Genomic DNA, 13873 nt, shown 5'->3' on the forward strand with positions numbered 1-13873 from the left:
CAAAACTGTTGATGAAGGAAAACTGCAAATTTCACATTACTTGTCCAAGGACAAGAGACGAGTATTGTCTAATGACGTCTACTGATATGCTAGGCACTATCTAAGGCTGTGTCTAGACTACATGGCTCCGACGATGGAGCCATGTAGATTAGGATTATAGGCAAAGGCAAATGAAGCCGCGATTTAAATGATCACGGCTTCATTTACATTTACATGGCTGCCGTGCTGAGCCGACAAACAGCTGATCAGCTGTTTATCCGCTCAGCGCGCTAGTCTGGACGCTCCCCTGCCGACATCAAAGCCCTTTGTCGGCAGCCCCGTTATTCCTCGTGGGATGAGGTTTACTGGGGCTGCCGACAAAGGGCTTTGATGTCGGCAGGGGAGCGTCCAGACTAGCGCGCTGAGCGGACAAACAGCTGATCAGCTGTTTGTCGGCTCAGCGCAGCAGCCATGTAAATGTAAATGAAGCCGTGATCATTTAAATCGCGGCTTCATTTGCCTTTGCCAAAACAACAAATCTACATGGCTCCGTCGACGGAGCCATGTAGTTTAGACGTACCCTAAATGTTAACCCCATGCAGTATCCTGTAATAAAGAGAGACAGACTAAACTTCATTTACAGTGAGCCTCCCTCCCTGAATTACATTTGATTACACTCACTGGAAGGCTACGTTACGCTGCCTGAACTGAGTGTAAAGGAGCTTTATTGGAAATGCGAGTCAGGCCCAGAGATTCCAGTGCACTGAGCCCCATATTTTGATTTCTCTCCGTAACTGCAGAAGTATTGTTTATAAAATGCATAAATATCTTTTTAGGGGCCACGAGGTAAATCAGGAGAGATGGGGCCTCCTGGTCCCCAAGGGCCTCCAGGAAAGGAAGGGCCTGCAGGAGTGAAGGGAGAGACTGGACTTACTGGGACCCCAGGAGCAAAGGGGGGAAAGGGAGAGACAGGAGAAGCTGGCTCTCCGGTGAGTAAGTGCAAAGAGTGGTGTTTGCTAATGGTCATGGCGGAGAGGGACATGAACCAAAAGCCTGGGTGCAAACACTCCTAGATTTTGAGGGCTTTGACTGTGATCTTTAGGGACAGGGACCTTCCTTAGTCTATGATGCATGAACATGTAGAAGTAATCACATCAGTCTGTCAGTGTTGCAATCTCTGGCTGCTCTCTGAGAGACGCATCCAATTCGTTTCTCTAAGTAAAGTAATAGTGGATTAATAATGCTTTACAGAATAAAAGAGACTGTGTCTCCTACGTATTTCCACATGGTTATTAATAATTGATTATTATTGTCAGTCTCATAAGAATTAGTTATTAGGATGAGATCTTGGCACTAATTCAGGAAACCATTTAAGCATGAGCATAACTTTAAACGTGGGTATTCCCATTGACTTCACATGGAGCAATGAAGCACTTCACAATGGTAAAACCAGGCAGCAAAACATTTATATAAGTGCGTGTTTTCACGCACAAGTAACCCACTGATTTCAAGTGGTGTGAAATGGAGAACATTAACATCATGCACGCCACTCAGGGAACTAAATAAGCTTTTCACACTGCAGTTTAATGTTACGTCTGGCTTTTATTTGCATGGTTTAGTATTGCAAAAAACAAAAGTCTTTCTTGATCTCTAGGGTCTTGATGGCCCAACTGGGGAGAAAGGAGAAAGAGGTGACCAAGGGCTACCAGGACCTTCAGGATTACCGGGTCCAATTGGACTTCCAGGATTTACAGTAAGAGTGCAAAAGAAAGAATGAATTTTCAAATTAAATTAAGCAGAGGACAAAGCAAGTACCAAAACTCTGACGGTAACATGTTCAAAAGTGCTTACATGGCGTAGGAGCCTTAGATCCAATTTCAAAAGTGACTTAAAGATCTAGGATCTTTACTCCTAAATTACTATTTATTCTTTCACATAACACAAGAACTAGGGATAACAGAGAGCAGTTAGTAGACAGAATTTTAAAACAAACAAAAGGAAGCATTTCTTATCACAACTCTCAATCAACCTGTGGAACTCTTTGCCAGAGGATGGTGTGGAGGCCAAGACTACATCAGTATTCAAAAAAGAACTAAATAAATTCACGGAGGTTAGGTTCATCAATGGCTGTTAGCCAGAATGGGCAGAGCTGGTGTCCATAGCCTCTATTTGCCAGAAGCATTTGATGATTTACCTGCTCTGTTAATTTCCTCTGGGGCACCTGGCATTGGGCACTGTCAGAAGACAGGATACTGGGTGAGGTGGGCCTTTGGTCTGATCCAGTATGGCCATTCTTATGCTTTGCACTTTTGAAAAATGTACCCTGAATGCTGATGAAATAATAGCAGATCCTAACTATACTCTCCATACCCCAATACCCCATACCCTAGAACCCAATACCTGAACCTTCACATGCCATATAATATTGATGCATATGTTCAGGGGAGCAGAAAGGGATGAAAATGAACCATGTTTGTAAATAAGTGCTACGTTCTCTTTCCTTCTTGAAGGGATTATTATTTCTAAATATTTGGCTGTTTCAGAGATGGCTGTTGGTGGAGCTAGACTCTCACTGGTGCTTCTGGTTATAGTTATATTGTCGTGTTTACAGGGAGAGAAAGGAGAACCTGGAGAAGTTGGGGGAAAAGGAGACCGAGGGGACTCAGTAAGTGTCTCTCTTCATGTTTTCTATACTATTAGAAAATGTACAGGTGAATCTTGTCACCCGAGCTTATTGAAACTCTCCAGTTCCCACACCAGCCACCTTATCTCTGACAAAACAGATCATCATATCTTTTGTGGGCTTCTTGAAATGGCAAATTTCATTTTCCATAACTTTCAGAGGGGTAGCTGAGTTAGTCTGTAACTGGAAAAACTTAAAAAACAACAAATAGTCTAGCAGCACCTTAAAGATTAACAAAACTTATAGATGGTATCATGAGTTTTTGTGGGTACAGCCCACTTCTTCAGATGAACGGCCACCCACACTTCCCAAATACCTAGTTTTCTATAGACTGTGCTTTGTACTTTCACAGATGCATTTATTATGACAATGACATTTTTTACCTTGGTTTTTAGGTATCTGGGCCACCTGGACCCCAAGGCCCGCCAGGTGCTGCAGTAAGTTCTGATTGATTACTTTGGGGAAGGAGGCTTGAGGAGAGATTTGAATGAAGTTAGTGTAATTGCTGTGCAGATTTTTGATGGGGCTTTTCTCACATATGAGAAGTGGTGTGGGAGACAGAGATATCTCAGAGTGAAACTCACAGATAGGCAGCAAAGGTTGGAAGTACTGGCAGAGTAAAGAGAGGAACTGACATAGCAGAAGGTTGTTAATTTAGCTAGGCAGGGTAAGACCATATTGTGATGGGCCTTACAGGTGAAGGAAAGCAGCTTGTTTTTCATGCGAAGGTGAATAGGGAGCCGTAGAGACATGTGATCAGAGTGATGAACCAGGAAAATGATCTTAGCAACATGCCCCGATGCCAGATTGTTCTAGGATACACTCTCTTCATTATCAAACCAGAAGGGTCCTAGAAGTATGTCCTAATATGACAAAAACATTATATATGTATGCATGTATATAACTGACAATGTGACATCAGGTTAAGCATATATGTGCTCAGTATGACAGAAGAGAAAAGTTGTATGCAATGTTGTTTTAACCATATTGACCCCATTATTAGACAAGGTGAATGAGATAATATTTTGTATTAGAACCTCATCCACCTTGTCAGAGAAGAAAGGTATAACACTGCACATTTATCCAGGATATGGGGTTTAAAATCATAACAACACATTACCGTTTCTTATCCTAACTGTAGGGTCTTCAAGGCCTTCCAGGACCGAAGGTAAGGCTATAAGCCCTTACTTATCGATATTTTACTTGAGTTGGCTGGAGAATGATGATTCCATGTCACGACAAATTTTGAGGTTACAGAATTGGAATGAAGATAAAACATTTAGACATTTTTGCAAAAGAGAATTGTGTCAGGCCCATTTAAGGATTGAAAAGGTCAAGTTTTCAATTCAGGTCTTTCACTGTGACTTGAGAGTTCACCCTGTATCTCAGAAACCTTCCTGATGAAAATATCGCCAAAGGAGATACATTTCTGCAGTATATTTTGGCTTTGCCAAAAACGCGTTTCAACTAAAAACATTTTATCAAAAATGTTCTGCCCAGCTCTACATTTTAGCTTTGATCCAGCGAGGTGGTTTAAAAGATCTCTTGGTGTTGGTTGTAAGATGTTGATCTAAACATGGAACTACCATACCGCTCCTGAGTAGCCTGGGTGTTTGGCTACCTGAGCTTACCTCAGTCCTAACATATTCATGGTGCCAACCAGAATGGCACCTTTAAGGAAGGCAGTACTTTTGGGACAGATACCAGTTGGCTTTGGGAACTGGTACACTCTGTAAAAACCAGATATATTAATTCCTATTTTGCCTGCGTTTTGGTACACATACAAATACAGAAACGTCATTTGCTGGCTAAACCACTAAGGTGTGAAAAACCTTTGCAAGACTCAGACCTGGTAGTTTGTGTATATACCAAAAAGATCAGATCAAACAATTCCTGAAGTTTTGGTTACAGGAGAAAGGGGAAGACCACACATGAACTTTTTTGAATTGCCTTAAACCTATTGGTCATATAGGCCTGGTCGCAAAAGATGCAAGTTGAGAAAAATTTAAGCTCCCAGGTTCCTTAGAGCATCTTCAGTCCTGTGGCTATGACAAGTTTGTAGTGGCCTGGAAGAGAACTGGATACCCTTTGGAAGCACGTTAGATGTGAAGTACATACACTAAGCCAAATAGATTTGTTTGTGGGACAATGGTCAATTAGATCCATTTTCACCAAAAAAAATGCTTTTTCATATCACAATTAAAGGAAAGGTGGCAAATATGAGTTTTATATACATTCTAGAGTTGTGAGAGAACTGGAATTTTCAATTCTATGGGAGTTTTGCAACTTGAAATTTCTTCCACTCTAGAATGGAATGCAAATAACAATTTCAAAATTCCCTGTGTATTGAAATTCAAGCCAAAAATGTTTCTAGGTGATCAAAACATTTTGTTACATCATTGAAACATTTCACTCTGATTATAACATTGTTTATTTTATATTTGATAGTATGAAATTTTAAAATGAACAGTCATTTAGAAGCAGAAAGTCAAAATGTTCCTTTCCAAAAACTTCAAGATGGAGCATCTCTTTATTTTAATTTTCATTTCAAGATCAAGCTTCATCAAAGGCAACACATTTCCATGGAACACATCACTTTTCACAAATCAACATTTTGCAAAAGAAATATTTTCTGCCCAAAACTTTCTGACCAGCTCTGTTATATACACTTCATTTCCACCTAGTCATCATAGATCTACTTTCTCACTAGGGCATTTATACACTACATGGCTATTCCAAAATAAGCTATTCTGGAATAGTTATTCCAAAATAGCTTATTTCAAAATAGCACGTCTGCACTGCAGGGAAGCCTCAAAATTAGTCGGAGCCAGGCTTCCCTAATGTAGACATGCTGTCTCAAGTTAGAGCCCCAAGAGGCACTGAGAAGGAATAACTTAGAAAGGCCCTGGTGAGGGGCTATTTTGAAATAGCAGAAATGGAGCATCTACAGATGTCTTATTTCAAAATAACTATTTGGAATAGGCGTTATTCCTCATAGAATGAGGTTTACAGATTTCAGACTAAGCCAAAATTACTTTGAATAACGAAATGGCTGAGTAAATGCTCTCATTGTTATTTCAAAATAACACTAGTTATCTCAAAATAATGGTGAAGTGTCGACGCACCCTAATTTCTGAACACCAGAGAGAGGGTAATATATGAACTCTGTTCTCTGTGAGTTCTGTTAGGAGATACTGGCCATGATTCTTTTCTTTCCTGTGCTGAGGTAAATCAGGACTAACCCTACTGAAGTCATTTGAGCTACAATGTTGTTCTCCAGTATGAAAAGAGAACCTGGTCCACAGTATCTAAAATGTCTTTGGTCTCTACTACACTATCTTTGGTACTGCCTTGCCTTTGGAATGGAGAAATGCTTGTTTTAATAGTGATGCCATGATGGGTTTATTTTCTGATCCATTCTTCCTTCAGGGGGAAGCGGGGCTTGATGGAATGAAAGGAGAGAAAGGTGTCCAGGGTGAGAAAGGAGACCGAGGTCCACTGGGATTGCCCGTAAGTCTCTGGGAAGAAAGGAGAACTTGGGAAGCTGTACATAGACCAGTCTTAGAAAGATCCCAAAAAAGAAAGACAGCTAAAGATTTGATTATCTAAAATCAAATTTAGGGACAAAAAGCTGGCCTATGAGCAGCAGTGCCTATTGGCTTTTTAGTGATGGACAAACCTTAACTGTTTTGGGCAGATGGTTGGGATCAGTATCTGAAACTGGAGAAGAGTATCCCTTAGATCCGTAAAACTGAACTAGGAATCTCAGCAGAACAGGTTCCCTCAAGTTCCTTCTGCTTTCCTGGATAAAAATACTATATGAACATCTTTTCTTATGGACTTATGGCTCATCTCATTTTGGTCCTGCCCTTGCAATGCTAAGATGTGCAAAAATGAAAAGAGAATAATTTACTGAGTTACTTGTAACCTGAAAAAAAGGTTTTGTTCAAACTTTGGAGTACTTTTTAGATTATCCAACCAAGTTAACTTATCCATGTAATTTTTGTAATTAAACCTGATGCCTTCCCAGAAGCAGTAAATGTCCAATTAAGTTTAATTCTTTTCTTGTATATGTAGTAAGGATATGCCATTTCAATTTATTCATGGTTTAAACAGGTACTACTTTGCTGCTCAGTTATATATTATCAAGAAAGCACCTATGAATTTCAGTAGAGTTAAGCATCAGTGTGGATGCTTTATACCAAAACCAAAGTGCTTTGTGAAGGAAAGGCACAGAGTTTTACCCATTCAGAAAACAAACAGCACTGTAAAAGTAAAAGCACCAAAGTACACTTATGCTGAACCTCACTCTGCCTGGAAACATACACTGCAAAGAGCTTGTTGTGCACAGCTGTGTGATTTGTTGTTATTGGTCTTTGTGTTATCACCTAGGTCCCTTGTCCCGACAGTTTTGGATGAAAAACTGCATGTCTTTGTTTATAACAATGGTGCCAAGATATTTCAAGCAGTGACATGCTAAGTGACTTCAAAAATGAGGATGTGACACATGAAATTTGGTTGGGAAACACGTTACATTTCTTTTCAGCCCTTTTCATCTACAGTTCCTTGTAATATTATGCAAGTGGCACTAATCAAGAAACAAACTTGCTCTCAGGGGTTCATAATAAAGGTGAAAGCAGAAACTCTTCCAATATCACATTCACCCTCAAAACGATAACTGGGTAGTAGATGTAGAAGGAAAGTTTTGTTTAGCATTTGTAACCAAAGGCTCTCTTTTGGTCTGCATGACAACAGAAATGTGGCCGAAAAGGTTACTGAGAAAACCTGAGCAGAAGACACAGGAACATATTGTCTACCCAAAGCAGAGGGAATTAACCCAGCAGGTCTTAGCTGTGTTTATTGAAGGCCTGTGGCTGATTCTCCAAATGAAATGGTCCTTCTCAGAGAATATAGCCCTATTGTGATCTCATGGTTTTTGGTTTGATCCCCCATTCAACATTTCTGAAGTCACTTGGCTGTTAAAGACCTAGCTCCACTCTTTTTCTAGATTTTAAACCTGATGTCTTCTCAACTCCACTTTTAATGTTTAATACTTAACGTTACGAAATGTTTAATGCTTGGTGGTTTAACAAAAGTCAGCCACATTAAACACAATTATTGAGTTAGGGCAGCCATTGACAGTTGTTAACAAAATATTTAGTGAGATGTAGATGGATTTTTTTTTGTCATCTTCAGTGGAAATGAACTACTTAGTCAGGACATATAAATACTCTCTTGCTAAGATATAAAGGATCTGATCCTGCATGTTTTCAGAATGTAGATCCCTGTATGTGGTTAAAATATTCTTCACAGAGATACATTGTAGATAATGTGTTAGAAATAAATGTTTAAAGCAGTACAATCCCACTGAGCTTAACTAAGGGCAAAACATTGGACCAGAAGTTGGCATATCGACTTTAAACCATTTTGGCCCGGACCCACAGAGGGATCCAGAGAGAGAGAGACTATCAGGTGTCTAAGGATCACCTGAGAGATGGGACACTGAGGCCCTAGGCCGCCTATTCTAATAACCCCTTAATTATTTATTCACAGAGGAACAGGTTCAACAAGAGAGACTGCGGGAGCCCCACATTAAAGTATCTCTTAGTTCAGTGACTGATTGGCACACTCTCCCAAGGATGGGAGACCACTGGTCAAATCCTTTCTCCCCCTTAGGCAGAAGGAGAAATTGAACTTGGATCTCCCACAGCCCAGGGGGCTCTGGCTACCGGGCTAAATATTATAAAGTCATCACCACCACTAATAGTAATCATAGTAATCATTCTGAAGAGGATCCAATTTGGTAGGCAGTCGCTGAGCACCTTGAGTATACTTCAGTGTAAGACTCAGGAAGACATAGAAAGCAATAATTCAAATTAAGGATCAACAGTGACCCTCCCCTAGTTGAAGTTGAATCAAGATTCCCAATGTAAGTCTGATTTTCAACCACTCCTAACAGCTGCCTTAGCCCTTATCAGATGGCTAGACTATGCAGCTTCTCTCTGTGTGAAGCAAGGGCAGTTTTGAAAATGTAAATGTGGACATCTCTACCCAACAGACATGTCCAGCTGGGAGCTCCCTGAGGAGTGGATGGCTCTTCAGATCCTATCAACATATGGCTGGATTCCAGGCACTGCGATTCCACTCTAGTACCTGTCACAGATAATCCAATGCTGTGCTGGCCAGCCTGGCACTGTCATTGAAAGAGTCATAGGCTCCACTGTCACAATGCCCTTCTCCTGGCCAGAGCAGCTTCTCTTGTGAGTGGCCACCGAGCTGTACTTTGATACAGTGTCAGAGGGAATGTTGCATTTTCAAAGGTAGCTTTGAAGGCAGTAGCCAGTATGACATGCATTCAGTGTCTCTGTGTTTTCACTGGTTTCCTTGTAAGTGGCATCACCTGTCCTTGAGATCTGAGTTTTTGTTTTTGTTTATTAGGAGCATATGTTTGTCTCAAGTCACTGCTTCACTCACGTCTTCCCTCCCCCTTTCCTTTTTCTCCCCTCACCTCCCATTCCTTCCTTGCCTTTTTTGTTAACCCTCTCCCATCTGTTCAGGGTGCTTCAGGTTTAGACGGCAGGCCTGGACCACCGGTGAGTTCCATTTCTCCATTACCCTACACACCTCTTCCCTGAAACTGTGATGTGTCTTGTCCATCCCGCCGTGCCCTCATTTACATTATGAGTAACTTTATTTTCCCTGAAGATGGATAGGATGCCAAAATGCTAAATTAAGATATTGTCACTGAGAGGTGAAAGACTGCTTTCTTGTCACTCTCAGTATTGTAGGTTCATTTGGGACCAGGGTTTTAGATTTAATCACATCAACATTATTTTTACTTTTTTATTTTATTATTACTACCAGGATTATATTAAATGAAGTCTCTGCATGAAACCATTATGAAATGTACTTCTGTCCTCATATTGTGAACTGTCTGCGTCTTGTCTTTCTCTGTGGTAGCCTTGTTTACAGCCTTGTGCAACAGCATCTCCTCAGACTTGTCTTCGACATAGTAACACCTTGTGCTTTTTTATATGGCCAAAAGGCTTTGTTGTGTACTGTTTTCACACACACCATTTAGGACTGCATTGCAATGGGTTGCCTGTGCAGCTCTTAGTATAACTTTAAATGCACCTCTCCACAAGGAGGAGATGCATGTGAGAAACCGTCTACAAACAGCATTAGCTATTCCTTTGTGAACCCCCACTCACCACACAATTTCCTGAGCTGCAGCAACTTCATAAATGCTTTTTCCAAGTCTTAAAAATAATTGGTGGAATTTTTAACTTTAATTCTATTCATCTGGGATGCAGAGATGTCTAATGGCTGAGCATCAGGCTGAGATCCAGGACTGCAAGGTTCTATCCCTCATGCCATCATTAATTCACTTTGAGACCTGGGGCAAGTCAGATAATTTCTCTGTGCTTAAGTTTCTTAAGTTTTAAAGTGGGGGGGGGAGGAATTATGATGTGAACCCAATTTTAAAAAGCACTTTTGATCCTTGATGAAAATTGTGCAAGGGCAAAGAATTAATATTTCTTCACAGGATATTATACCACCTCCAAATATAGGCAGGTCTAACTTTTTCAGAGGTACTTTGATTTCTCCTTTTTCAGTGGCACAGGAATTGATTTAATTGTCCCATAACTCCCACCAAACAGAAACTGAATGGCAACTTCTAATTTGCATATTTGTTTCCAGAAGTTGTATTTTTAATTTTGCAAATCTTCTAGATATTCCCTTTGGATCTTTAGGGACACAAAGCCTTAAATTATCTTAAAATGCAGAAAATATTTAAGTAGTTAACATTTCCATGGTCCACTCATGCTCCCTTGCATGAATTCAGGGAGTGATTTTTGTATCTTGTTTACACTGAAGTGGCATAAGTGTCATGATGAATTAAAGAATCATAGAGCTGGAAGAGACCTCAGGAGGTCATCAAGTCCAGCCCCCTGCCCAAAGCAGGACCAACCCCTATTAAATCAAATCAGCCAGGGCATTGTCAAGCTGAGACTTAAAAACCTCTAGGGATGGAGATTTCACCACCTCCCTAGGTAACCCATTCCAGTGCTTCACCGCCCTTCTAGTGAAATAGTTTTTCCTAATATCCAACCTAGACCTCCCCCACTGTAACTTGAGACCATTGCTCCTTGTTCTGCCATCCATCACTACTGAGAACAGCCTCTCTCTGTCCTCTTTGGAACCTCCCTTCAGGAAGTTGAAGGCTGCTATCAAATCCCCCCTCACTCTTCTCTTCTGCAGACTAAACAAACCCAAATCCCTCAGCCTCTCCGCCTAGGTCATGTGCTCCATCCCCTTAATCATTTTGGTCACCCTCCGCTGGACCCTCTCCAATGTGTCCACATCCTTTCTAGGGTGGGGGGCCCAGAATTGGACACAATACTCCAGATGTGGCCTCACCAGAGCTGAATAAAGGGGAATAATCACTTTTCTAGATATGCTGGCAATGCTCCTCCTAATGCAACCTAATATGCCATTAGTCTTCTTGGCTACAAGGGCACACTGTTGACTCATATCCAGCTTTGTATCCATTGTAATTCCCAGGTCCTTTTCTGCAGAACTGCTACTTAGCCATTCGGTCCCCAGCCTGTAACAATGCTTGGGATTCTTCCGTCCCAAGGCAGGACTCTACACTTGTCCTTGTTGAACCTCATCAGATTTCTTTTGGCCCAATCCTCTAATCTGTCTAGGTCACCCTAGACCCTATCCCTGGCCTCCAGCGTATCTATCTCTCCCCCTAGCTTAATGTTATCCGCAAATTTGCTGAGGGGACAATCCATCCCCTCATCCAGGTCATTAATAAAGATGTTGAACAAAACCAGCCCTAGAATCGATCTTTGGGGCACTCCTCTAGAAACCGATCGCCAACCTGACATCAAGTCCTTAATCACTACCTGTTGGACCCAACAGTCTAGCCATCTTTCTGACCATCTTACAGTCCATTAATCCAATCCATATTTCCTTAACTTGCTATCAAGAATATTGTGGGAGACCATATCAAAATCTTTGCTAAAGTCGAGGTATATCACATCCACTGACTTTCCCATATCCACAGAACCAGTTACCTCATCATAGAATCCTATCAGATTGGTCAGGCATGACTTGCCCTTCATGAATCCATGTTGACTATTCCTGATCAATTTCCCCTCTTCCAAGTGCTTCAAAATGGATTCCTTGAGGATCCCCTCCATGATTTTTATGGGGCCTGAGGTAAAGCTGACTGGTCTGTAGTTCCCTGGGTTGTCCTTCTTCCCTTTTTTAAAGATGGGCACTACATTTGCCTTTTTCCAATCATCTGGGATCTCTCCTGATTTCCACAAGTTTTCAAAGATAATGGCCAAAGGCTCTGCAATGACATTTGCCAACTCCCTCAGTACCGTCGGATGCATTAAATCCTTTTGTCAGGATCCTGAAATCTACCCTCTCATGATCACTGCGTCCCAGGTTGTCACCCACCTCTACTTCCCCTACTAGTTCCTCCCTGTTTGAGAGCAGCAGGTCAAGCTGTGCATAGCCCCTGGTCGGTTCCTTCAGCACTTGTACCAAGAAGTTATCCCCAACATTCTTAACAGATTCTGTAAATTCTTATAGGTACAAATAGTCCTCCATACTCACAAGAGTCAGTGGGAGTTTTGTGAGTAAGGATTGCAGGATTCAACCTCTCAAGATTAAAGCTCCATTTTCTTTTCCTTCAGTCAAAAGACTAAGCTACTGTAAAAGGTCCAAAAATTTTCCTGTTCAATGGCTCAATGAGAGGTAATTTTCACTTTTAGCAGTTCATGGAAGAATTACCAATTGGAACTTGTGTGGTTACCTAGTTTTTCACTAGTTCAACAGGATATGATCTGATTTTACATAGAATTAAAATGGAAAATGCATAAATACGTTCTGTTTAGGCAGGTACTTTCAAATCTCCTAATCCTTGATTTAGATTAAAAATTGACAGCCTGGATTTTGTGGCTCAGAACACACACATGATCTATGGTTGCCAATCCTCCAGAATTGTCCAGGGAATATGGATTAATCTTTAATTAAAGATTATGGCATGTGGTGAAACCTCCAGGAATGTGTCCAATCAGAATTGGCAACACTAATATATTCTGTGGTTTAGGGGAAGGCTGAATCCAGATTCACATGAGTGTAAATTATAAGAATTTTCAGAGGAAAATCTGAATTAGTTATCTCATCTTCAAGAATGATAACACTTTTCATGTCCAAAAGGGCTATTGGCTATTTTCTGCAGTATTAATGCAAAAGATAAGAATTGATTGTGTTGAGTAATTAACATACCAATGTCCAAGCAAGTCAGTGTGGCTAAACATTTTTGTATGAAAAGGGGAGCTTGCTCCTGGGCCAAAGGCTGAGCACAGAGACTGGATTTTCCCTTTACCATGACTTACAGCTTGGTAGAGTGATCGAAACGGTGAAAGGGTGGGCAGAGGATTTAGGATTGAATGGGTACTCTCTCATGTTTGCCTCTGTGTATGCGTGCATCTGCATTAGTCCATGCGGCATGGTGACCTTTCAAACTGCATGATGATCTGCCTACCAAAAAATAATGCAAATTCTATTTCATTTTTGCTCAACTGAACTCATTTGAAAAAAAGCTTTAAATATGCCTTTATTCTGCTACAGTTTTCAGTTTTGCTGGGGATGCAAACTCACGGGGAAAATTTCAGTCACCTAGATAATAAAGGGGTGTCTGCCAAAGTTATTTAGCCATCCCCTCAAAATAAAAGCTTTGTAAAATTATTCTGGGCTGATCTAGTATGGCAATTTCAATGATCCTATAATTGCATGGGAGAGTTGTTGAGAGAATCTGTCCTCATCAACCCTGAAAGCTGTAGTAATTCAAATGACTTCTTACATAATAGGAATCTCCTTCTCAGCTCTGCTTTTTCCTCAAGGACCATGCTGTCTTGTAGCTGTAAAGAAGCCTGGTTATGAAGAAAATGGTTTGTGTGTTTTTCTCTCTCAAATTGCAGGGTACTCCAGGACCAATTGGAGTTCCAGGACCAGCAGGACCAAAAGGGGAAAGGGTAAGTTAGCATTTTGTATTTTGGCTCCCCTTGTATAGCAACTATAGACCCCGAAACAGGTGTCCTCTGCATTATTTTCAGAAGCGTTCATTTATTCCTCTGTGCACAGCCTCTCAGTGGGTATGTCTATGCTTCAAGCTTGAAGTATGAA

The 13873-nt window shown here is 41.0% G+C and overlaps 1 protein-coding gene across 1 annotated transcript in view; it reads left to right on the forward strand.

The window, feature by feature from the left end:
- Positions 1–13873, forward strand: part of COL13A1 (collagen type XIII alpha 1 chain) — a 122259-nt gene that overhangs the window by 91867 nt on the left and 16519 nt on the right. Inside the window, exons 28-35 of the mRNA XM_075934944.1 lie at positions 816–968; positions 1634–1732; positions 2591–2644; positions 3058–3099; positions 3804–3830; positions 6092–6172; positions 9220–9255; positions 13669–13722. Of these exons, the coding sequence (XP_075791059.1) occupies positions 816–968; positions 1634–1732; positions 2591–2644; positions 3058–3099; positions 3804–3830; positions 6092–6172; positions 9220–9255; positions 13669–13722 (546 nt within the window). The remainder of the gene's footprint in view (positions 1–815; positions 969–1633; positions 1733–2590; positions 2645–3057; positions 3100–3803; positions 3831–6091; positions 6173–9219; positions 9256–13668; positions 13723–13873) is intronic.

Source organism: Pelodiscus sinensis, chromosome 8 (assembly GCF_049634645.1).
Source record: "Pelodiscus sinensis isolate JC-2024 chromosome 8, ASM4963464v1, whole genome shotgun sequence".
NCBI lineage: Eukaryota > Metazoa > Chordata > Testudines > Trionychidae > Pelodiscus > Pelodiscus sinensis.